Here is a 27,506-nt window from a genome sequence, read left to right on the forward strand (position 1 = left end):
AATCAGGAACCCCCACCACCCAGGTCATTCTGTCTTCTCACTGCTGCCATCAGGAAGGTGGTACAGGAGTCTCAGGACTCTCACCACCAGGCTCACGAACAGTTATTAACCCCTCAAACATCAGGCTCTTCAGCCAAAGGTGATAACTTCACTCTTCTTCACCTGCCTCATCATTAGAATGTTCCCACAACCAATGGACTCACTTTCAAGGACTCTTCATCTCACATTCTCAATACTTATTGCTTATTTATTAAATTACTACTTTCTTTTTGTATTTGCACAGTTTGCTGTCTTTCTTGCACACTGGTTTAAAGGCAAAGTTGGTGCAAACTGTCAAATATTTTATTATGGTTATTATTCTATTACGGATTAATTGAGTATGCCCAAAAGAAAATGAATCTCAGGGTTCTATATGGTGATGTACATGTACTTTGATAATAAATTTACTTCGAACTTTAAACAAAAGACCAAGTTTAGAATGAGGAAGTCAGCCATTAATGACTGAAGCAGAGGACAAAACTGTTCATAGGGTTGTAGTTCTTTAATTTACAGACCTTTGAATACTCATTCTGTTTATTTAAGCCTGATTTTTTTTGATTCTGAAATATTGTCCATATTTTCTGATTGTTGACATCAATTTTAAAGCATCCCAACTTTGCTCTTCAAAAGGTATTTCTGAGGCAAACCCTTTGCACAATGCTGCCAAGAGTTTCATGAACATCGCACATTGAAGGTCAATGGAGAGAATTGTGCACATCAGTACCAGGTAACAAAATTTAACCAATGTGATCTGCACCAGTGCTACTATATTCTGGTCATATATTTTCAAAAATTAAGTAATTCCAATTTTCAAAAACTTGAGTACAGCATAAAATATTCTATTTTGATTCTGCAAATTTGTGAAAGCCTAACTTGGATGATAACACAACCTGCTTTTCATTATTAATCACTACAGCCTCTGATTACTATCTCTATTCATCACTCATACACTACTGGGTAGAAGATCCTTTGATAGGGGAGATTTTCAGTTATTTTGATCAGATAATTAACTTGATGTTTAATTCCTCCATGCAACACCCCAAATACTCAAAAATTCCTTAAATATAAAATAACTATTTCTAAAAATGATTTCTGTTGTCTAACCATTCTGTAATCCCCAAATGATGTGGAATGTGGAGCAACAAACATCGGTTGGAGGAATTCACTGCTTTCAGAAGCAACTATGGGAGAACGGGTACAGTTGGCATGTCAAGTTGAAACCCTGCATCAAGACTGGTGCAGGGTTTCAACCCAAATCATAGTTCCTTTCCTCCATTAGATGCTGCTTGACCCATTGAGTTCCTACAGCAGATTGTTTGTTGCAAAGTAGTACCAATTTATTCCAATTGTATTCAGCTAATTAATTAATAGTATGCTGGTATGTTACACCAATTATTATGCATTCTAATTTTGTTTAATAATCTCAAGCAGCTTTTATTGGCTGAAATCCAAAAAAGAATCTCAGCAATTGATATTCTCTTAACTATTCTACCAACTAAAAACACAAAAATTCAAATTTCATCATATGCGCGTTTCCCCCCCTCCCCCCCCAAAAATGTATGTTATCTCTGTCCTATCATGGGTTCATTTTCCATTCAGATGTCTCATGGCGGAGGGGAAGAAGTTGTTCCTGAAACATTGAGTGTGTGTCTTCAGGCTCGTGTACCTCCTCTTTGATGGTAGCAATGAGAAGAGGGCATGTCCTAGGTGATGGTGGTCCTTAATGGCAGATGCCCCTTTTTTCAGACATCACCTTTTGAAGTGCCATCACACAGGGGCTAATGCTAGCTGAGTTTACAACTTTCTGTAGCTTTTTCTAATCCTGTGCAGTAGCCCCTCCGTACCAGATGGTGATACAACCAGTTAGAATGCTGTCCATTGTGCATTTATCGAAATTTGCTTGTCTTTGGTGACATACCAAGTCTCCTCATGCCTACTTTCAAACTGCATCAATATGTTGGGCCCAGGACAGATCTACAGAGATGTTAATGCTCAGGAACTTGAAACTGCCACCTTTTCCACTGCTGATCCCTTGATGTGGACTGGCGTGTGTTCCTTCAACTTCCCCTTCCAGAATCTACAATCAATTCCTTGCCCTTATAGACATTGATTTTTGAACCATCCTGGGGAAACTGAGCTGCAAGGACAGCTCTACTCAGATTTTACTTGCATGGATACAGCCTGGCTTATGCCCAGTGGCAAAATCATAAGATGACCAAACCAAAATATTAATTTTGATGTGGAGTGCTTTCCATCATTCATCAAAGCTTACCAGCTATAATTAATTAATTCCTCTCCTTTTGCCCAATCCAGTTACCTGAAATAATCATCACAAGGCATGTGACCGAATGAATGAAGCTCCATATCCATCATTTGAGTAATCTGTTGGATATCTAAGGATTTATTTAGTGGAATAAATGAGGTAGAGCCAGTGTGAATTGCATTTATGGATTTTCACAAACCTATAAGGTGCTAAAGAACAAAGTTTGAACTTGAGTAGAGATTTGAAGTACTTCAAAATTATGATTTAGTTAACAGATACAAAATCAGAGAAATATGGAAAACCTACAGCACAATACAGGCCCTCCAGCCCACAATGCTGTGCCGAGCATGTCCTTAGTTTAGAAATTACCTAGGGTTACCTCTATTTTTCTAAGCTGCATGTACCTATCCAGCAGCTTCTTAAAAGACCCTATTCTATCTGCCTCCAACACAGTCATTGGCAGCTTATTCCACGCACTCACTACTCTCTGCGTAAAAAAACTTACCCGACATCCTCTCTGTACCTCAAAACTGTGCCCTCTCGTGTTAGCCATTTCAACCCTGGGAAAAAGCCTCTAGCTATCCACACAATCAATGCCTCTCATCATATTATACACCTCTATCAGGTCACCTCTCATCCTCTGTCACTCCAAGGAGAAAAGGCCAAGTTAGTTCAATGTATTCTCGTAAGAAATGTTCCCCAGTCCAGGCAACATCCTTGTAAATCTCCTCTGTACCCTTTCTAGTTTTCACATCCTTTCTGTAGTGAGGTGAACAGAACTGAGCACAGTACTCTAAGTGGGGTCTGACCAGGGTCCAGTACAGCTGTAACATTACTTCTCGGCTCTTGAACTCAATCCCACGGTTGATGAAGGCACTGTATGCATTCTTAACCACAGAGTTAACCTGCGCAGCAGCTTTGAGTGTCCTATGGACATGGACCCAAAGATCCCTCTGATCCTCCACACTGTTAAGAGTCTTACCATTAATACTAAATTCTGCCATCATATTTGACCTACCAAAATAACCACCTCACACTTATCTGGATTGAACTCCATCTGCCACTTCTCAGCCCAGTTTTGCATCCAATCAATGTCCTGCGGTAACCTCTGACAGCCCTCCACACTATCCACAACACCCCCAACCTTGCGTCATCAGCAAATTTATTAACCCAACCCTCCACTTCCTCATCCAAGTCATTTATAAAAATCACAAACAGTAGGGTTACCAGAACAGATCCCTGAGGCACACCACTGGTCACCGACCTCCATGCAGAATATGACCCATCTACAACCACTCTTTGCCTTCCACGGGCAAGCCAATTCTCGATCCACAAATCAAGGTCCCGTTGGATCCTGTGGATCCCATGCCTCCTTACTTTCTTTATAAGTCTTGCATGGGGTACCTTGTCAAATGCCTTGCTGAAATCCAGATACACTACATCTACTACTCTACCTTCATCAATGTGCTTAGTCACATCCTCAAAAAAATTCAATCAGGCTCATAAGGCATGACCTGCCTTTGACAAAACCATGCTGACTATTCCTAATCATATAATGCCTTACCAAATGTTCATGGATCCTGACTCTCAGGATCTTCTCCATCAACTTACCAACCACTGAAGTAAGACTCACTGGTCTATAATTTCTATAATCAAGTTGGAATAAACAAGTTATTATCAGGCTAATGTGTTCTGAGTGCAGGTATGTAAGTTTGAGCCCCAATCTGTCTAAGTGAATCAAAGTAATATTACCAAGTTCATTGATGCTTTGAAGCTATGGGAATGTAAGTAATGGACACGCACGAGGCTTCAAGAGACTATCAAGGAGTTAAACAAGCAGAAAACAATTTGGCTGCTGGACAACAACGTGGAAAATATGAGCATATCTGCTTCAGTGGATAAAAGCAGAAGTGCTGGGTATTTTTTTTAAATGGCAAGGCATTGGGAAATGTTGATGTTGACTTGGACAGGTATCCTTGTACGCAGCTGAAGGCTAACATGCAAACAGTCATCAATTAGGACTGCAGTTGATTACCTGATTGTTATTGCTAGAAGTTTTGAGTACATGAACAATTACTACAATTATGAAGGCCTTGAAGTATTGCTTTTCGAAGGAGAATATATTTGCTACAGAGACAGGGCACAGATTCTTCAAAATGGCCCTGAAATGCCAAGTCTATAATGTCAAGAGAGATTGGGTCAGCTAGGTCTCTATTCTCTAGAGTTAAGAACAAGATTTGAAAGGTTGTTCCAGTGGCTGAAAACTACAGAATTAGGGTTCACTATATCAAAGAAGACACAAGAGACCACAGATGCTTGAAAATGCAGCACAAATAATCGGCTGAAGGAACTCAGTTCAAGTAGCATCTGTAGGAGGAAAGGAATTTTGGATCGATACACTGCATCAGGACTACAAGGAGACACACAAACAGGTGCCTCCAGATGAGTAGAATTCCTCCAGCATATTGTTTGCTGCTTCAAACAAGGTCAGGAGAAGTCCAAAACAGAAAGAAGCATCACCAGTCAGATGGTAATAAATCTCTGGAACTTCCTACCTGAAAAAGCTGTGCAAGATCAATCACTGATTGCATTCAAAACAGAGATCAAAAGATGTTTGAATACTGAAGGAATCAAAGAAATGAACATTTTATGAAAAGAGATTAACCAGGAAAACATTGAAAGGAGGAGCAGCCATGAACAGCCAAATAGCCATCTTCAACAAGACCCTACTGCCAAACGTACCTTTACCTCCCCTCCACTCTCCCTTGGTATCACTTCCATGATTCCTTTGTCCATTCATCCCTCCCTAATAATTTTCTTCCTGGCATTTATCCCTGCAAGTTGAAGTGCTACACCTGCCCATTCACCTTCTCTCACATCTCCATTCAGGACCCCAAATAGTCCTTCCAGTAAGATGGCAGTGCGCTCGATTGCAGTGACTTCTTCAGGGTCAATCAAAAGTCTTATTGTCTTTTTTAAATGGATTTTTTATGATTGCAAAACCCTGTTGTAGAACTGCAAGTCTATCTCATCAGTGAGTAGCTTGTTGGCAGGGGAAGTGAAGAAGTTGGATTTGATAGGGATTGTGCTGCTGCCCATGTCAGAGGAGTTGGTGAGTGAAAGCAGCATGCAGTCGAACAGTGAATGATCATCTTAGTCACTTTTCTTGTGATCACAAGACCCTGTTGGACTTTATTAATGTAGAATGCTACAAGTCTGATTCACTGATTATTGCTGGATGAGAGGGGGAGCTGTGTGGCCTCGGTCGCAGCGAGGACTTGGCCTCAAGCTGCAGTGTCGCCTGTTTGGTCACCCAGGAGAGAAGTATCGGAGTCAGTGCACTCCACAGGTGTGGCACTGCATCCAAGTTACAGTAAGTGCTAACCCTCACAATCACTCGGCAGAAGACAAGCTGTATTGCATTCAGCTGTAGATTGCTGCAAGATTCATGGACTCAGGGTCTTAGACTGTTTTCTTTGTGACTGTATTTTACTGCTACCTTATACGTGCTTGCTATCTTACAGGTGCTTGTTATCTTATATGTACCTTGTGCTGTGTATGACTGATGGTACTGTGTTTTGCTCCTTAGCTCCAGGGTAACACTCTTTCATTTAGCTGTATTCATGGGTATTTCTGTATGGTTGAATGACAACTAAATTTGAACATGAAGCAGGTGAGGCAAAGCTTCATCTGCAAATCTTTTGGAGTCATCTATTATATCCAGTGCTCCTGACGCCGTCTCTTCTACATACATGACATAGATTGGATGCCCGCCTTGTCCAGCACCTTCACTCCATCCACATAAAACAGGATTTCCCAGTAGCCAACCATTTTAATTCCAATCTTCATTCTGACATGTTGGTCCATGGCTTCCTCTTCTGCCATTAAGGGGCAACTCTCAGGTTGGTGTAGCAACACCTCACATTCTGTTTAGGTAGCCTCCACCTGATGCGACGAACATTGATTTCTCCAGCTTCTGGTGATTTGTTCCCCTCCCCTTCTTTCCTCTTCAATTCCCCACTCTGCCCTCCCTTAACTTTTCTCCTCACCTGCCTATCATCTCTTCCTTCCCTTTCTCCTATGGTCTACTGTTCTCTCCTAACAGATTCCTTCTTCTCCAGCTCTACCTTTTCCACCCATCACCTGCAAGTCTCTTACTTCATCACTCACCTTCCCCACCTACTTGGCTTCACCTATTACCTTGCAGTTTGTACTCCTTCCCTCTTCCACCACCTTATTCTGCCATCTTACCTCTTGATGAAGGGTCTTAGCTGTTTATTCATTTCCATAGATGCTGCCAACCTGCTGAGTTCCTCCAGCATTTTGTGTGTGTGACTCAATCCTGCTCTCAGATCTTACTAGGCAGAATTGAAGGCCCACGTGTCTCTGAGTATGTCTGGACACATACCTGCTGCAGCATCTTTACACGTACAACTCAGTACTTCACTTTTGCCACAATAGTAACAATGACTCCCACATGATCTTTGTTTTGTAAAGACCAAACTCAGCAAGAACAATGTAGACTTCCTTTCAATTACTAAATTTTGTTAAGAGATGAGAATCATGCACTATAAAATTAACAACCTTTCTTTAGGGAAAGTACACGATATGATTTTCTACATTAATCAAGTTTGCTTTTATGGATGTTAAATATGACCAAGAACTTACAAACATAGAATCACTAGGCATATACATTTTCACTATGACATTCATCAAGAAAATGAGATATCCCCAGACACCTTTTCAAGCTTTTAGCTGCTGGAGTAGATAATATGGAGTGGGAGGGGGTGGTTGCTGGGGAGAGGAAAAACATTTCAAACAAGTTGCAAAGGTACATAAAGCATAAACACTCAGGCTCTACGGTGTCCTGGGTATTCTTGAATTGATAGCTAGGTTACTTTCACATCTGTTAGAAATGAACCTCGATCACAAAAACATTTTACAGAAACCAAAAGAATTAATAACATTGAACTGCAAAGGGAAAGAAACCCCAAAGGAAGCTACTGAGAGCATCACATCACTTCCTATACATCTCAGCAATTCAATGCAGTTTATTCTCCATGGCTTGGGTCTGATACAATCAGGTGCAGACACCTATGACAAGTCTGTAAAACAGATGTCAGGTTCCTACTAAAGAAATGGATCCCACTGCATTTACTATAGCAGTAATCCTTAACAATTTATTTTATCACTGGTCTATACTTTCTCCTGGCACATAAAGCAAAATTGACACCAATAGCAATCAGAGAAAAAAATGCAAGTTAAAATCAGTGGATTCTCAATCTTAAAGAAAGTTACAATACCTGAATCATTTCCAGAGCCCGTTGATAATGCCGGCATGATTGCCTCTGCAAAAATGTCACACAGGAATGTCAGGACACCTGCTGGCCAAGTGATTCAATGATCTTCTCTTTGCTCAAGCCGTGCTATGCCAACATGTCAATAAAATTTTGCCATTTGTGCCCTAGATGGAAAAAAAACTGCAATCAAAACAGATTCCATAATCTTAACTTTTCTACCATATATGTAAAACCCCACTTTGAGATGATCTCGCAAAGTGAATGCTTGCAAATGAGCACTAATACTGGTCACAGATAACATGAGTGGTTTAGTGAAGACTGTAGCAAGAAACTCATAATTTATGTAACTCTAAACTGTCAATTCAATTAAAATAATTGAATCTATCTTCATTTAACATGTACAGTGATTTTAACAATCTGCACAACCTTTGACTCTCAAAACCTATGACAATATCAAAGCAAGCTGAACTTAATAACTGATAATGCACTCATTCCACCAATAAGTCTACCTCAATCAGTGTATATCAAATCAATACCATAGAATTTGGATTTCACCTGCTATTGCTGTTTTCTGCAGTTTCATTTTCTTAGATCAAATGGACCCTTGTGCATTGTATATCGTAGCCACTTCACTCAATTAATGTACAGTATTTATGATCTAAATCTTCAATGTTCACAGAATGGAATCAAAGTAGGACCTGAGTGTTTCTGTCTGCGTAGAATTATTTAAGTTCAGGGATCTTGCGACTCTTCAGTCACAATATTAAGATACATAAGCAAGTATAAAATCAATAACTTTGAAACACAGCATTTTGTTTATAAGAGTTCCTCCTGCTGTACAGAATCATGATTTTAATTATAGTACATTCTTCTAAAATATTGACACATGGAATACCCACCACAGCTATTTAACAGAGATTAGGAAAGAATTTGAAAACTCATACAAAGAAAACATCAGAATTAATGATATTCCAGATGAAGAATGCATCCTGGCAAAAGATAATTTTTGGCATTTAACAAACATGGAAATTCCAAAAGACATTCAGTACCTAAAATGGTTAATCTGCACAATTTCATTTTCGAAAACTATGCCATTGGCAAAACAGTTGGTTTCGATTTCTTTTGAATTACATTTTGCAGTTGTTTACAGCTTCATACATTATATAGCTATATATTATATGAATCCCATGTGAAAAAATTGAAGGTTATCTTAAAATTTTAAAACGGCAATCATAAAATGAATGCAGAACTGATTTGGAGTCTCTTTATACCTAATGGATGTCCATAATATTAAACAGAAACTTACTCAATCTCCTGGATTGTTCAGAAAAAAATAATGTGCCCGAACACAAAATTTGGCAAAATAGCAAAGAGCAAAGTAGAAAAAACTAACTGACAAAATGGAAAAACATGTAGAAGTGCGGCAAAATGTCTTCATTTTAATTAAAGGTCTGCATTTTAAGATAAAATATAGACAGCAACATTAAATAGCATATTGTTTAAACAAAGGTCCCAAAAGAAAACTAATTAGTATATTCTCTCATGTTTTGCTGTCCATAAATTGGGGAATTCTTTTCAGAAAGAACCTTCAATTCTACCGCAATTTTTGTCACATTTACTTTCAAAAGTAAGACATTAAACTACTTTACCATGTATTGTTATTGACCTTTGCAATTAATTGTACCTGGCAGCAGATCAGTTTTTAAATTCTCTTTTTGGTATACGGACATAGCCAGCCTTTATTACCAATACAAAACAGCATTTGAGAGAGCAAAAATGAACAGTTTAATCTCAAACTGCTCCATTCTTCAGGACAGCCACAGCATAGAGGGGCATCCATTCAAAACAGAGATGTGGAGAAAGCTTCAGCCAAAGGGAGAAAAATTTGTGGAATTTGTTGCCACATTGTAGCTGTGGAGGCCCGGTTCTTGGGTATATTTAAGGAGGCAGAGGTAGGTTCTTGATTGGAGATGGCATCAAAGATTACAGGGGAAGTCTGGGAAACAGAGTTGAGGAGAGAAAAAAAAAGTTATCAGCATGATTGAATGGTGGAGCAGACTTGATGGGTCAAATGGCCTAATTCTGCTCCTATGTCTTTTGGTACTTCTGTGCATGGCACTGCCATTGAGGTATAAAGTTACAGGAAATGGACCAGCGAAGATTCCAAATCAGGATTAGCAACACATTTTGAAGTTTGAACAGCAGATAACATACAAGTGGTAGTGTTCCCATGCACCAATGGCCTTTGCCCCTCTTGATGTGACAAAGGTGGCAGATTGAAATTCCAGTTGAATGGCGCCACGACAACGACCTCTCACTGTCAGCAAAACCAAAATCCAGATTACTGACAGCTGTAGGTCCATGAGCCAGTCCTCATTGGAGAATCAGAGGTGAAGGTGGTCACTATCTTCAAATTCCTTGGGGTTATCAAATCAGAGCATCAAGAAAGCTCACCTCTGTCCCAGGATACTGACGGACATTTACCGCTGTACCATTGAGAGCATACTCACCAACTGCATCTCGTGTGGTATGGCAATTGTCCCGTATCGGACAGCAAAGCACTCCAGCGTGTGGTGAAAACTGCCCAGCGGATTATCAGCACCCAATTGCCCACCATTGAGAACATCTACCATAAACGCTGCCCGGGCAGGGCGAAAAGCATTATCAGGGATGCATCTCATCCTAACCATGGACTTTTTACTCTCCTCACATCAGGTAGGCGCTGCAGGACCCTCCACTCCTGCACCAGCAGGCACAGGAAGAGCTTCTTCCCTGAGGCTGTGACCCTGCTGAACCTCACATCACAGCGTTAAGCAGTATTGCACCTATATTGGACTGTCTCAGTACTTTTGTATTTGTGTGCTATAGCACTTACTTTTTATTTGCAGTTATTCTGTAAATAACACTATTCTTTGCATTTCTGGTTAGATGCTAACTGCATTTCATTGGCTTTGTATCTGTACTTGGCACAACGACAATAAATTTGAATCTCATCTGATCTATTCTAAATGCCATCACTGTCATGCCAAATTTGGCATGTCATCTAAAGCTTTGATCAACTTCTTCAGATGCACAATGGAGGGTATCCTGACCGGTTGCATCATTGCCCAGGACAGAAACACTAATGCCCAGGAATGGTGGATACAGCCCAGATGAGAGGCATAGGTCTCCCCAACGCTGAGCACACTTACAAGGAGTGCTACCACAAGAAAGCATCATTCATCATCAAGGAACCCCACCATCCAGACCATGCTCTCTTCTCATTGCTGCCATCCAGGTGGTGGTACAAGAATCTTAAATCTTACACCACCACATTCAGGAACACATACAGAACATAGAATAATACAGCAGTATAGGCCTTTCGGCCTACAATGTTGTGCCAACCCTTAAACCCTGCCTCCCAAATATCCCCCCACCTTAAATTCCTCCATATACTTGTCTAGCAGTCTCTTAAATTTCACTAGTGTATCTGCCTCCACCACTGTCTCAGGCAGTGCATTCCACGCACCAACCACTCTCTGAGTAAAAAACCTTCCTCTAATATCCCCTTGAACTTCCCACCCCTCACCTTAAAGCCATGTCCTCTTGCATTGAGCAGTGGTGCCCTGGGGAAGAGGCACTGGCTGTCCACTCTATCTATTCCTCTTAATATCTTGTATACCTCTACCATGTCTCCTCTCATCCTCCTCTCCAAAGAGTAGAGCCCGAGCTCCCTTAATCTTTGATCACAATGCATACTTTCTAAACCAGGCAGCATCCTGGTAAATCTCCTCTGTACCCTTTCCAATGCTTCCACATCCTTCCTATAGTGAGGCAACCAGAACCGGACACAGTTGGCCTCACCAAAATGTGGCCTAACCAGAGTCTTATAGAGCTGCATCATTACCCCGTGACTCTTAAACGCTATCCCTCGACTTATGAAAGCTAACACCCCATAAGTTTTCTTAACTAACCTATCTGCCTGTGAGGCAACTTTCAGGGATCTGTGGACATGTACCCTGAGATCCCTCTGCTCCTCCACACTACCAAGTATCCTGCCATTTACTTTATACTCTGCCTTGGAGTTTGTCCTTCCAAAGTGTACCACCTCACACTTCTCCAGGTTGAATTCCATCTGCCACTTCTCAGCCCACTTCTGCATCCTATCGATGTCTCTCTGCAATCTTTTGACAATCCTCTACACTATCTACAATATCACCAACCTTGGTGTCGTCCGTAAACTTGCCAACCCACCCTTCTACCCCCACAACCAGGTTGTTAATAAAAATCACGAAAAGCAGAGGTCCCAGAACAGATCCTTGTGGGACACCACTAGTCACAATCCTCCAATCCGAATGTACTACCTCCACCACCACCCTCTGCCTTCTGCAGGCAAGCCAATTCTGAATCCACCTGGCCAAACTTCCCTGGATCCCATGCCTTCTGACTTTCTGAACAAGCCTACCGTGTGGAACCTCGTCAAATGCCTTACTAAAATCCATGTAGATCATATCCACTGCACTACCCTCATCTATATGCCTGGTCACCTCCTCAAAGACCTCTATCAGGCTTGTTTGACACGATCTGCCCTTCACAAAGCCATGCTGACTGTCCCTGATCACACCATGATTCTCTAAATGCCCACATAGATCCGATCTCCAAGAATCTTTTCCAACAGCTTTCCCACCACAGATGCAAGGGTCACTGGTCTATAATTACCCGGACTAACCCTACTACCTTTTTTGAACAAGGGGACAACATTTGCCTCCCTCCAATCCTCCGGTACCAATCCCGTGGACAATGAGGACATGAAGATCCTAGCCAGAGGCTCAACAATCTCCTCCCTCACCTCGTGGAGCAGCCTGGGGAATATTCTGTCAGGCCCCGGGGACTTATCCGTCCTAATGTATTTTGACAACTTCAACACCTCCTCTCCCTTAATATCAACATGCTCTAGAACATCAACCTCACTCATATTGTCCTCACCATCAACAAGTTCCCCCTCATTGGTGAATACCAAAGAGAAGTATTCATTGAGGACCTCGCTCATTTCCACAGCCTCCAGGCACATCTTCCCACCTTTATCTCTAATTGGTCCTACCTTCACTCCTGTCATCATTTTCTTCTTCACATAATTGAAGAATGCCTTGGGGTTTTCCTTTACCCTACTTGCCAGGGCCTTTTCATGCCCCCTTCTTGCTCTCCTCAGCCCTTTCTTAAGCTCCTTTCTTGCTACCCTATATTCCTCAATAGACCCATCTGATCCTTGCTTCCTAAACCTCATGTATGCTGCCTTCTTCCACCTGACTAGATTTTCCACCTCACTTGTCACCCATGGTTCCTTCACCCTACCATTCTTTATCTTCCTCACCGGGACAAATTTATCCCTAACATCCTGCAAGAGATCCCTAAACATTGACCACATGTCCATAGTACATTTCCCTGCAAAAACATCATTCCAATTCACACCCGCAAGTTCTAGCCTTATAGCCTCATAATTTGCCCTTCCTCAATTAAAATTTTTCCTGTCCTCGCTGATTCTATCCTTTTCCATTATAATGTTAAAGGCCAGGAGCAGTGGTCACTGTCCCCAAGATGCTCACCCACTGAGAGATCTGTGACCTGACCCGGTTCGTTATCTAATACTAGATCTAGTGTGGCATGCCCCCTAGTCAGCCTCTCAACATATTGTGACAGGAATCCATCCTGGACACACTAAGCAAACTCTGCCCTGTCTAAACCATTGGAACTAATCAGGTGCCAATCAATGAGGGAAGTTAAAGTCACTCATGATAACAAGCCTGTTATTTTTGCACCTTTCCAAAAACTGCCTCCCAATCTGCTCCTCGGTGTCTCTGCTGCTACCGGGGGCCTAAGAAAACTCCCAATAGAGTAACTGCTCCCTTCTTGTTCCTGACTTCTACCCATACTGACTCAAAAGAGGATCCTGCTACATTTCACACCCTTTCTGTAGCTGTAATAGTATCCCTGACCAGTAATGCCACCCCTCCTCCCCTTTTCCCCTCCCCTATCCCTTTTAAAGCACTGAAATCCAGGAATATTGAGAATCCATTCCTGCCCTGGTGTCAGCCAAGTCTCTGTAATGGCCACTACATCACAATTCCATGTATGCATCCAAGTTCTCAGTTCATCACCTTTGTTCCTGATGCTTCTTGCATTTAAGTACACGCACTTTAGCCCTTCTACCTTACTACCTTTACACCCTTTATTCTGCTTCTCTTTCCTCAAAGCCTCTTTAGATATTAGATCTGGCTTTACTCCATGCACTACACTTGCAGTTCTCGCATGACCTTTATCTTCCTCCACCTCACTATCTGCTCTAACACTCTGGTTCCCCTCCCCCTGCAAATCTAGTTTAAACCCCCCGGAGCAGGACTAGCAAACTTTCCCACAAGGATGTTAGTCCCCCTCCAGTTCAGGTGCAACTCGTCCCGTCGGAACATGTCCCACCTTCCCTGGAACAATGCCCAATTGTCCAGAAACATGAAGCCCTCCCTCCTGCACCAACTCCTTAGCCACATATTTAACTGCATTATCTTCCTATTTCTAGCCTCACTTGCACTTGGCACGGATAGCAATCCTGAGACTGCAACCCTGGAGGTCCTGTCCTTCAACTTTGCACCTAACTCCCTAAACTCTCTTTCAGGACCTCCTTCTTCCTATACACGTCATTGGTCCTTACATGGATCACAACATCTGGCTGCTCACCCTCCCTCCTGAGAATACCAAGAACTTGATCTGAGATATCATGCACCCTGGCACCAGGGAGGCAACAGACCATCCCGGATTCTCAATCTCTCCCACAGAACCTCCTATCTAACCCCCTAACTATCGAATCCCCTATCACTACTGCTCTCCTCTTTTCCCTCCTTCCCTTCTGAGCTGAGGGTCCAGTCCCAGTGCCAGAGACTCGACCACTGCAACTTGTCCCTGGTAGGTCGTCCCCATCAACAGTATCCAAAACAGTATACTTACTATTGATGGGAACGGCCACAGGGGTGCTCTGCTCTTTCTGTCTATTCCCCTTCCCTCTCCTGACAGTCACCCAGCTACCTGCCTCCTGACTTTTAGGGGTGACTATCTCCCTGTAACTCCTGTTTATTTCTGTCTCTGCCTCAAGAATGATCCGAAGTTCATCCAGCTCCAGTTCCCTAACTCGGTTTGTCAGGAGCTGCAGCTGGATGCACCCTTTACAGATGTAGTCATCAGGGACAATTGTGCTCGCCCTGACTTCCCACATACTGCTAACATAGCACTCGACTGCCCTAACTGTTGCCTCCATTACCTACTCCTAAGTTAATTAGAGTTATTAAAGGAACTTACCCGGCTTTACCCCACTGGTTATTATCCTTCAACCATCAGGTTACTGAACCAGCATGAATAAATTTATTTACCTCAACAGTGCTCTGATTTCACAATCTATGGACTCAGTTTCAAGAACTCTCATTCACATAATTATTTATTTATTATTTGCAGAGTTTGTCTTATTTTGCACAGTGACTGCTTGTCAGTCTTTGTTCATGTGAAGTTTTTCATTTATTCCTTTGTATTTAATTGTTTTCTTGTGAAAGCCTGCAAGAAAATGAATATCAAAGTAAATTATAATGACATACAGTGGCATGCAAAAGTTTGGGCACCCCGGTCAAAATTTCTGTTACTGTGAATAGCTGAGTAAAAGATGACCTGATTTCTAAAAGGCATAAAGTTAAAGATGACACATTTCTTTAATATTTTAAGCAAGAAAACTTCATTTCCATCTTTTACAGTTTCAAAATAACAAAAAAGTTAAAAGGCCCAAAGCAAAAGTTTTGGCACCCTGCAGGGTCAGTATTTCGTAGCACCCCCTTTGGCAAGAATCACAGCCTGCAAACGCTCTTTGTAGCCAGCTAAGAGTCTTTCAATTATTGTTTGGGGGATTTTTCCCCATTCTTCCTTGCAAAAGGCTTCTAGTTCTGTGAGATTCTTGGGCTGTCTTGCATGCACTTCTCTTTTGAGGTCTATCCACAGATTCTCGATAACGTTTAGGTCAGGGGACTGTGAGGGCCATGGCAAAACCTTCAGCTTGTGCCTCCTGAGATAGTCCATTGTGGATTTTGAGGTGTGTTTAGGATCATTATCCTGTTGTCAAAGCCATCCTCTTTTCATCTTTGGCATTTTTACAGTGTGATGTTTGCTTCCAGAATTTGCTGGTATTTAATTGAATTAATTTTTCCTTTTAACAGTAAATGTTCCCTGTGCCACTGGCTGCAAAACAAATCCAAAGTATGATCGATCCACCCCCGTGCTTAACAGTTGAAGAAGGGTTCATTTCATGCAATTCTGCATCTTTTTTTTCCAAACATACTTTTGCTCATTGCAGCCAAAAAGTTCTATTCAAAAGGTTCAAAGGAACATCTAAACAAACCTGATGCATTTTGGAAACAAGTCCTGTGGACTGATGAAGTTAGAATAGAACTTCTTGGCTGCAACAAAGACTCAATAGATTTAATCCTGGATCATGTTTATCCGAAAAGAAAATTCAGAGGCAATCTCATTAACACAGTAAATTCTAAGAGGCTTGATGCAGGAAAGTTACCTTCTCTGGATGGGGTGCTAAGAATAAGATTTTGAGACTCAAGGCAAGGGATTGACCATAGACACGAGAAATTCTGCAGATGTAGGAAATCCAAAACAATACACACAAAGTACTGGAGGAACTCAGCAGTCAGGCAGCATCATGGAAATAAATGAACAATTAATGTTTTGAGCCAAGACCCTTCTTCAAAACTGGAAAGGGGGAAGATGCCAGAATTAAAAAATCTTCCTGCTGCATTAACAGTAATAGGGTTCCTCTTATCCCTACCTACAACCCTCTGCATCCAACATATCATTCTCTGCAACTTCCGCCATCTCCAAAGGGATCCTGTCACCAAACTTATCTTTAACTCCCCCTCTCTGCTTTTTTCATGGTTCACTCCCTCCGTGATTCCCAACACCCTAATCATCCTCCCAGCAAGCATCCAAAGTGCTGCACCTGCACATTTACTTGCTCCCTCACATCTATTCAGGGCCCCAAACTGTCCTTCCAAATGAGGCAACACTTTACCTGTGAATTGGGTCCCAATGCAGCCTCCTCTATATTGGTGACAACCATTGCAAATTGGGGGACTGTTTTGTTGAGCACCTCCACTCTATCTGCCAAATGCAGAACGTCCCAGGTGGCCAAACGTTTTAATTCTGATTTCCCATTCTGACAAGTTGATCCATGGCCTCCTCTTGAGGCCATCCTCAAGCTGGAGGAGCAACACCTTATATTACAGGTGTCCCCCGCTTTTCGAACATTCGCTTTACGAAACCTTGCTGTTATGAAGGACCTACATTAATTACCTGTTTTCGCTAACTGGTGTTTTCACTGTTACGAAAAAAGCAGCGTGCGATAAAAGGCAGTGCACGCCCCGAGCAGCCGCTCTCCCCCGGATTCGGAACGGCATTCTCGCCGGCATTGCTTAAACACGTGCCTGTGAGCAGCCGCTTGCAAGATGAGTTCTAAGGTATCGGAAAAGCCTAAAAGAGCTCATGAGGGTGTTACACTTAGCATAAAACTAGATATAATTAAGCGTTTTGATCACGGTGAATGAAGTAAGGACAAAGTGAGCTTGGCTTGTGGAAGTTAACGAAGATAATGTTGAAGAGGTTTTGGCATACCATGACCAAGAACTGATAGATGAAGAGCTGATGCAATTGGAAGAGGAAACGGTAACAATCGAAACCAAATGAGTAATGATAAAGTATGACTTTAATTTTGAAAGGGTACGTAGGTTTAGGGCATATTTGCAAGATGGTTTGAGTCCTTACAAAAAACTGTATGATAGAAAAATGCGCGAGGCTCAGCAGTCAAGCAAGCCTTCCACATCAGCCACAGCAGACGACGAACTTCGAACTTCGACATCGAGGCAGGCAAAGATAGGAGAAGATGACCTGTCTGCCCTGATCAACGATGAGATGACACCCCAGCCCCCGGGCCGCGAACAGATACCAATTCACGGAGAATGCAGCGGTAGCCAGGAGGTACATAGTACATCTTTAAGAAAAAAAGCCAAAATAAACATGCTAATTAATTAGGATCTGCCCAGCACGTAATTGTCGGCCCAGATCAGAGGCGATTGCCAATTGCATCGCCTCTGATCTGGGCCGACATTTACGTGCCGGGCAGCACCTAATTAATTAGCATGTTTATTTCCGCTTTTTTCTTGAAGATGGGCTGTGTGCCTCTCGCCAACCACTGTACCCCTGCATGCTTCGTGGATCAGTATCGGTTCGCTGCCTGGAGGGTGGGGGCCACTGCACCACCCAAACTCCGACGACTCAGCCTAACACACCATCATCAGTGTGCTCTGCGCTGTCTTCCCGATTGCCGTGATACTACACTGTACATACATTATTTCTACTTTATATCGGCTGTGTATTTTTAAGTGTTATTTGGTATGATTTGGCAGCTTCATAGCTTAAAGGTTATTGGAGAGTGTTTTTGCCAACAGCACTTGCGCCGTGTTTTTGCCAAGAGCGCTTGCGTGGGATTTTCGCCACGGAGAACAGTTCAGGCAATGGTTGTGGAAAAGTATTTCTACTTTATATAGGCTGTGTATTTATCATATCATTCCTGCTTTTACTATATGTTACTGTTATTTTAGGTTTTATGTGTTATTTGGCATGATTTGATAGGTTATTTTTGGGTCTGCGAACGCTCACAAAATTTTCCCATATAAATAAATAGTAATTGCTTCTTCGCTTTACGACATTCCGGCTTACGAACCGTTTCATAGGAACGCTCTGCCTTCGGATGGCAGGGGAAACCTGTATTTGGTCTGGGTATCCTCCAACCTGATGGTATGAATATCCATTTCTCCTTCCAGTTTAAAAAAAAAAGTCCTTCCCCTCCGTTCTTTTTCTATTCCCCACCTCTTCTCACCTGCCTCCACCTCCCCCTGGTCCCCTCCTCCCTTTTTCTCCTATGGTCCATTCTCCTCCCCAACCAGATTCCTTTCTCCTACTCACCTGGCTTCACTTATCATCTTCTAGCTCTCCTCTTTCCCCTCCCCTCCCCTCCCCTTTCTATTCTAGTGTCTTCCCACTTCCTTTCCAGTCGTGGAAAGGAAGCAGTCTGATATGTTGACTGCTTATTCATTCCCATAGATGATGCGTGACCTGCTGAGTTCCTCCACCACTTTGGGTGTTGCAAGGGATTGACCATTTCTATCTGGGAGGGGAAGAAATTTTTATACCTAAGCAACAAAAATATTTGACATTCTCCACCCAAGTGAGCTGCAGAAGCTTCGTTGCCAAGAAAAATGAAGCCAGAAATCAATAGAGATTAGGATATGAAGCGAATGGCACGAAGGTAAAAAAAAACTGACTGAATGTGCAGTAGGTTCAAGGGGCCAAGTGGCCTAGTCATTTTTCTATTGTAGACTTTCAATTTTCCCCAGGAGCCATCAAGAAGCCAAATACTTTGTTTACGTTATGGGCATTCACTCACAGCTCGCTTTTTGAATTCAGTTCTTAGGTCTAAACCTGCCCCGATGCTGCAGTGGAGGTCTGGAACAGGATGGTCCACAAGAGAACATTATTAGAGATTAAATGCTGTTGCATAGCATTGATGATGATATATTCTATCAATTTTCTGATAATTGAGAACAGATTAAACTGGCAGTAAATAGCCAGATTGGATTCATCCTACTTTTATAAATAGGAGTGACCTGGGCAATTCTCCACATTACTGAGTAGATGCTACTGTTCTAAGTATATTGGAATAGCTTGGCAAGATGCTCAGTTAATTCTGAAGCGCATGACTTCAGTACTGCAACTGAAATGTGAATGATAGTTTCACTTTCAGGATTCACATGCTGGGCCCAATCATTCTTGAATCATCCTCCAGTTAGTTTTTTTTTAAATTATCCACCACCATCTATCATTAGATGTTACAGAACTGCAGAGCTTTAGTCAAACCTGCTAGATGTGAGATTGCTTTATTTTGTCCATTTCATTTATGTTTTGTAATTTAAAGCTTATTAAGTCCTAAGGTGCTGCTTTACCTGATTGCCATATATAGACAGACAGACACACTCACTCACTCACTCTTCAAGAAGTATTGTTCCTGCATGCCACTCTATCCCTCCATGATGCAGGGTTAACTCCCTGGCTTGATTGTCATGGCTCAGTGAAGGATATGCAAGATTATGAGGTTGCAAGTTATGGTAGTGAACTTCATAGACACACAATTTTGAGATGGAAGATTTGTTCTGAGTGTATCCATTACAAGACCAAGAACAAGTAGCAACTCAGAACAAGAACAGTACATTCTCTTGGTATAAAAATAGCATTTTACTGCCACAGCATCTGTGCAGTGGTTATTACTACATACCAATTCTGGAATACATAGATGCAGCTGGCAAAGGTAGATGGTGAGGATTAAATTATTGGTTAATCCCTCGAGTTGGTTAGCTCACTACCTACTACAGACCCACCATGTCTTCCACATCTTTGCCAGCTCAGTCAGTGGTGGGACTACCAATCCACCTGATGGATATGAAACTCCCACACCCAGAATAATTTTCTCTGCCTTTGCTACTTTCAGTGCTTACAAGTATATTATTCAATACAGAAGAACACTAATTTATCAACTCAGATGACCGCAGGTAGATTACTGTTCTACTGTTTGACCTGATGCAATGTCAACATTGACAACACACAGGGCTGCCTTTACTCACCTGCATGCTACTGCACCACCATTTCTGATCAGACAGTCCTGCCAGAGGGACAGGACATATCCAGGGTTTGCAACCAAGGTGTCTTACGCCAGATTGACTGACAGTCTACCAATTCAGACACCAGTCTCCAGAAGGGGGCTTTGCAAGGTCATTCAGGTAAATGGCAATCATGCTATGTTTCAGTGCAATATTGTCAATGACGTGTTGTCTGCTGTTTTTTATGTGTGTATAAATAACCTTATTGCAAAATAAAGCAGAAGTGTGTTATTCGGGGCATGTTGAGGACATTGAAGAGTCAGCTACATTGCTGTAGGTCTGGACTTACAACTAGTCTCCAGAAGTCTCATGTCTCTGTCTTCCTACACTTGACAGAAGGTGCAAGGAAAATGTAGTAAAAGGCAAAACAGACTCAAGTTAAATAAAGACACAAGGGACTGGCAGGTATTGGAACAGACAAAAGACCACAACTCCACAGATGCTGTCTGACTCGCTGACTTCCTCCAACATTTGGAGTGTTGCTCAAATTAATTATAACTCTGAACATGCGTTGCCTGCCCATTAAAGTGAGCAGAAGAGTAGATGAGAGGGTGGCTAACATTATGAAGGGAAAAAAATGTATGAATAATGAAATAAGTTGAACAGAGTAAGACATACGAGTTAAGTAGGTAACACACATCAAAGTTGCTGGTGAACGCAGCAGGCCAGGCAGCATCTCTAGGAAGAGGTACAGTCGACGTTTCAGGCCGAGACCCTTCGTCAGGACTGAAGGAAGAGTTAGTAAGAGATTTGAAAATGGGAGGGGGAGGGGGAGATCCAAAATGATAGGATAAGACAGGAGGGAGAGGGATGGAGCCAAGAGCTGGACAGGTGATTGGCAAAGGGGATATGAGAGGATCATGGGACAGGAGGCCCAGGGAGAAAGACAAGTGGGGGGAGGACCCAGAGGATGGGCAAGGGGTATAGTCAGAGGGGCAAAGGGAGAAAAAGGAGAGTGAGATAAAGAATGTGTGTATAAAAATAAATAATGGATGGGGTACGAGGAGGAGGTGGGGCATTAGCGGAAGTTAGAGAAGTCAATGCTCACGCCATCAGGTTGGAGGCTACCCAGATGGAATATAAGGTGTTGATCCTCCAACCCAAGTGTGGCTTCATCTTTACAGTAGAGGAGGCCGTGGATAGACATGTCAGAATGGGAATGGGATGTGGAATTAAAATGTGTGGCCACTGGGAGATCCTGCTTTCTCTGGCGGACAGAGCGTAGGTGTTCAGCAAAGCGGTCTCCCAGTCAGCGTCGGGTCTCGCCAATATATAGAAGGCCACATCGGGAGCACCGGACACAGTACATCATCCCAGCCGACTCACAGGTGAAGTGTCGCCTCACCTGGAAGGACTGTCTGGGGCCCTGAATGGTGGTAAGGGAGGAAGTGTAAGGGCATGTGTAGCAATTGTTCCGCTTACAAGGATAAGTGCCAGGAGGGAGATCAGTGGAGAGGAATGGGGGGGGGGGGGGGAACGAATGGACAAGGGAGTTGCGTAGGGAGTGAACCCCACAGAAAGCAGAGGGGGGCAGGGAAAGATGTGCTTAGTGGTTGGATCCCATTGGAGGTGGCGGAAGTGGATCCAACCACTAAGCACATCTTTCCCTCCCCCCCACCCTGCTTTCCGCAGGGATCGCTCCCTACACAACTCCCTTGTCCATTCGTTCCCCCCCCCGATCCCTCCCCACTGATCTCCCTCCTAGCACTTATCCTTGTAAACGGAACAAGTGCTACAGATGCCCTTACACTTCCTCCCTTACCACCATTCAGGGCCCCAGACAGTCCTTCCAGGTGAGGCGACGCTTCACCTGTGAGTCGGCTGGGGTGATGTACTGTGTCCGGTGCTCCCGATGTGGCCTTCTATATATTGGCGAGACCCGACACAGACTGGGAGACCGCTTTGCTGAACACCTACGCTCTGTCCGCCAGAGAAGGCAGGATCTCCCAGTGGCCACACATTTTAATTCCACATCCCATTCTCATTCTGACATGTCTATCCATGGCCTCCTCTACTGTAAAGATGAAGCCACACTCAGGTTAGAGGAACAACACCTTATATTCCATCTGGGTAGCCTCCAACCTGATGGCATGAACATTGACTTCTCTAACTTCCGCTAATGCCCCACCTCCCCCTCGTACCCATCCGTTATTTATTTTTATACACACATTCTTTCTCTCTCTCTCCTTTTTCTCCCCCTGTCCCTCTCACTATACCCCTTGCCCATCCTCTGTTTCCCTCCCCTTGTTCTTTCTCCCCGGACCTCCCGTCTCATGATCCTCTCATATCCCCTTTGCCAATCACCTGTCCAGCTCTTGGCTCCATCCCTCCCCCTCCTGTCTTCTCCTATCATTTTGGATCTCCCCCTCCCCCTCCCACTTCCAAATCTCTTACTAACTCTTCCTTCAGTTAGTCCTGACGAAGGGTCTCGGCCTGAAACGTCAACTGTACCTCTTCCTAGAGATGCTGCCTGGCCTGCTGCATTCACCAGCAACTTTGATGTGTGTTGCTTGAATTTCCAGCATCTGCAGAATTCCTGTTGTTTGAGTTAAGTAGGTAGGTTTTTGGCAAAATAAAATATGGTTACAATGATCACAGGAGATTAAGTGGGCAGGTTAAGGAGTTACAGACATTATGTGTAGTTTGCAACTGTCATCTCCATTATACCAGCAATTCAAAAGAGAAAAAAAAAGGGCAAAAAATTTACAAGTTCCATTGAAACCAGCTGCAGGGTTAATTAAAGATGGACCAGAAGTACAGCACACTATAAACAGCAAGATGAGATAAACAGAAAAGTAAATATTGTGATTTAATGTCTGATACATTGGGAGATATATTTTATTATGTTACATTTTTCATTGAACCAGTATAGATATGCAGAATTGTAACAGAACAGTAATGAGGGTTTCAGCAAACACAAGTTGACCAACAAAAGGAGTTAATTGATTAGGTCAAATGTAGGTTACAAAATTCAAACACTTGAGAGAATGCAGAGGTGGTGAAAGGCTAAGCTGTTTGCCTCAGTTTTCACAGAAGAACAAGGAGTGGAAATTAAATATCACAAGAGGAATTAGCTAGCGTTACTGTGCATAACAATACTGAAACCAGTGGTGGTGTTCCAAATGAATGAAGGCACCACCCTTATGGAACAGATTCTGGAACAGCAACGGAAGTCAGGGGAAAGACAGGTTCCAAACACAATCTTTCAAACATTGGATGTGCAAGTTGTGCCAAAGAAATGCAGTATTATCAATATAATACCTTTGCTCAAAAAGGATAAAGAAATACATAAAGTTAGCTGTCAACCGTTCAGCAACCATTAATATGGTAAGCAGGTCTGTCTTACACTTGTCCATCAGATATATGTACTGAAGCGTATTAGTGTTTCAACAGCGACGATCTTGGCAAACTTAATGAATTTCTCCGCTGCTTCGAGATCAACAGATGCCTTATCATCTCAAATCTTTTAAAATTTTATGCTGTGCCTTATATTAAATTTTTGCAACCAGTCTGAATATTCACAATTGTCTTCAATTTTCAGTTTGTCATGATAGATCTTTGCTTGTTTCATGATCAACATACCATTAGGTGACGGGTGTTCACTCTGACACTGACAAATCCACTCTTTCAATACACAATCAAGATCTTCATTTTTTGTTTTACGCAGTGTTTTCATATTTTTCTTTAACTTCTGTTCATTATATATGAGAGATTACTTCTCAGAACCATTGGTGGTGAGCAGAGACCTGCACAGCAGCTGGGAACCTTGTGGAATTTTCCATTTGTCAGCCCTCAAAGAAAAATCTGGATTTCGGAGGATTTCGAATTTTAGAATTTCAGATAAGGGGCATTCACCCTGTAGTAACTTAATTTCCAGAAGCTATATTGCTTGATGAAATTCTAAATGAGACAAATAATTGTTAAGGACAGCAAACAAAGACTAAGGTAAGTTATATTTGACAGATTGTTTTGAATCAAATGAGAAAATAAAAACAGAGCACATTGAAAAATGAAATGCTATGGATGCATTCCTCGAGAAAACAGGTGAATTTTTGAAAATCCGCAGACAGTATAGTGAATGACTAACCAAAGGGGAGGGGTACTTGACTCCATTGTAGCTTTCAAAAAAAACAGAAATATTTCCCCTTCTTCAAATGTTAAGGTTAGATAAAGCATAAAAGACAAGATATCTCTTTGAAGAATCAACACTAATGCATTCTTCTCTGTAATCTCAACTTCTGGCCACTCAAGCTTTACCTCATTAAGATCAATGAAGAAAGTATCAAATACTGAGAGGAATCCACATTCTGAAAACCAGCACATAAAACAAAGCAATCTCATCTTGGATCCAATGCTATGTGATCTTCAGTGTAATTTTTAAATCAGCGTATCAATTTCTAACATTCATAATGCACTCCCTCATTCCAAAGATGTACGAGTTAGAAGGTTAATTGGTCACAAGTGTAATTGGGTGGTGTGGCTCATTGGGTCAGAATGACCCACTGGCCCATTACAGATCAACATCCCTGAATAAATAATTAATACTTCAGTTATTGGTCACCATTATTCAGTAATGCAATTTGCAATTATGGTAAACTACTAACGAGGTATGGATTCTACATTTCATAACTCAGGTGCTTAGATTTCAGTTAAAGAACAATTACAAAACATAATTGTTACAAGGAGAGTTAATTTAAAACATTCTAACAACTTCATGTCACATGCCTGAATACAGTATCAGGTTTGAGGATTTTCCCAACTTAAATTATATTGTACTTCAGTCAAAAATTTATGGCCCATCTGCATTCAATTCATCAATGCCCCATGGAGTGTAATAGTTTTCTACATGCAGATCTAGATCTCATCCAAAGTCCACATGCTGATGTGTTCTAGATAATCAACTTCGCATTACACAATAGTGTAATGAATAAATTATGTGCAGAAAATAATCAAAAAGGCACATACATGGCCATTTATCAGTCTTATAAATATATTTAATTTGTAATAGATACCAGCTCATTCTGTTTAAGTAAACATAATGCTTCCTTCTGTAATTATGTAAATAAGTCACTGAAAACTAATATTTATTTGAAAAATGGTTAAAAATTACACTTACAGAAACACAGAAAAACCTACAGCAGAATACAGGCCCTTCAGCCCACCAAGTTGTGCCAAACATGTCTCTACCTTAGAAATTACTAGGGCTTACCCACAGTCCTCTATTTTTCTAAGCTCCATGTATCTATCCAAAAGTCTCTTTAAAGACCCTATCGTATCCACCTCTACCACTGTTGCCAGCAACCTGTTCCACACACTCACCACTCTCTGAGTAAAAAACTTACCCCTGACATCTCCTCTGTACTTACTCCCCAGCACCTTAAACCTGTGTCCTCTTGTGGCAACCATTTCAGCCCTGGGAAAAAGCCTCTGACTATCCACACAATCAATGCCTCTCATCATCTTATACACCTCTATCAGGTCACCTCTCATCCTCCATCGCTCCAAGGAGAACAGGCCGAGTTCACTCAACCTGTTTTCATAAAGCATGCTTCCCAATCCTTGTAAATCTCCTCTGCACCCTTTCTATGGCTTCCACATCCTTCCTGTAGTGAGGCGACCAGAACTGAGCACAGTACTCCAAGTGGGTATATGAACTATACATATATGGACTAAATGTTATAGTAGATTTTAGCTGGTAGAAGTTGAAGCTCTTAATTCCTATTTTAATTTTAAACATTCAGAAGCCAATAAAATAAAGTTTGATATCTTTTTGAAATATTTTTAAGTAATTAAACTAGAGGAAATATTTTTAAATTATTAAATGTTAACAGTTTGATATGCAACTACACAAAAATAAAATGCAGTTTATAAAATAAAGGAATGAGCTAAAGAACCAAAACTTCACAAATTTAAATCTTCCATTGTTAAGTTTGGATCTTAGATCACCAGTTGAGACTGCGTTTTGTGGGTCAGCATTTAATGTACATTCACACAGGCTGTGTGAGAACTATACTCTCAGAGGGTTTATCAGCTGAGACATTAAACTGAAGTCCCAACTTCCAGTGACTTACCTGCATTCCAAATAATTCCATGAAACACTTTCAACAGTAGCAGAATTCTTATAATATTCTGACTTATCTCACACAGACATCAAAAATATTATCATTCATCCCATGGTTTTTGGTCAGATGTAGTTTGTACAAAATAACATATCCCATTTATTCAAAAGCGACTGCACATGAAGATATCACTAAGATATGCTGAGGCATTTATCACATAAATCTGTCTTGTTTTCTCCTTCCCAGGTCACAACTTAATGGTAGCCAAAATGCTCTCCAGGTTTTTAAGGATGTTTATTTGTCTGGATGCAAGGTGCACTCAAGCTGCTGCAAGTGATGTTTCAACCAGGGTCTCTTAATCACTTCTGCTCCATTCCCAAAAATAATTCCTAGAATTGAATCTGAAATATTTTGAGGTGATACAACTGTTTAGCAGTATGGAAAATGAGTCTGCACTCAACTGTTCTTCAATGATCCACACTGGTGGACCAACAGGCTATGTTGCAGTTAGTTCATCTCCAATACATACTACAAAACCACACAACAGATGTCACAGCAACACGTTATACAATAAAGTTACTGTCAAATTCTGGCTCTAATTTTGGTCTGTATCCAACTTGCAATAAATATTATTTTAAAAACACTTCACTCAATCTGAGAAAATTTAGCTGCAAATTCCAGAGAACAGGAATAAATAAAGGGTGTAGACTGCAAACGATCTCAATTATTGACTGTCAGTTCACAAAAATCTGTGCTCAAATAACTTACAACAACATGCATCTCTGAAGCAACTTGAATTTAATGCATCTTTTTATGTATTAAAATGTTACATAAAATTTCAACAGTAGGCTTGAGTTGTTTAAAACATTTTGCACGTTCCAGTAAATGGAAGCAACTGGAATTCCTGCAACCTTAGTGTACTTGCTCACAGGGGCTCAATTACACCAGAGAAGAGATTCCAAATGCATCAACCCTGAAGTTCAGGTCCAAATTCCAATCAGAAGCTGCCGTCCAGAAGACTGGAAGTTATGCCAGATGTGGCACAAACTCAGTTGGACAAGAA

General features: G+C 41.8%; 1 protein-coding gene across 12 annotated transcripts in view; it reads right to left on the reverse strand.

The window, feature by feature from the left end:
• mpp7a (MAGUK p55 scaffold protein 7a) overlaps window positions 1-27,506 on the reverse strand; it is a 515,701-nt gene that overhangs the window by 279,077 nt on the left and 209,118 nt on the right. For all 12 annotated transcript variants that reach the window (XM_072253895.1, XM_072253897.1, XM_072253899.1 and 9 more), the window contains one exon: window positions 7,606-7,766. In XM_072253895.1, coding sequence (XP_072109996.1) covers window positions 7,606-7,642 — 37 coding nt within the window. In that variant the 5' untranslated portion in view covers window positions 7,643-7,766. The remainder of the gene's footprint in view (window positions 1-7,605; window positions 7,767-27,506) is intronic.

The sequence above is a fragment of the Mobula birostris genome, chromosome 3, assembly GCF_030028105.1.
Source record: "Mobula birostris isolate sMobBir1 chromosome 3, sMobBir1.hap1, whole genome shotgun sequence".
NCBI classification, from domain to species: domain Eukaryota; kingdom Metazoa; phylum Chordata; class Chondrichthyes; order Myliobatiformes; family Myliobatidae; genus Mobula; species Mobula birostris.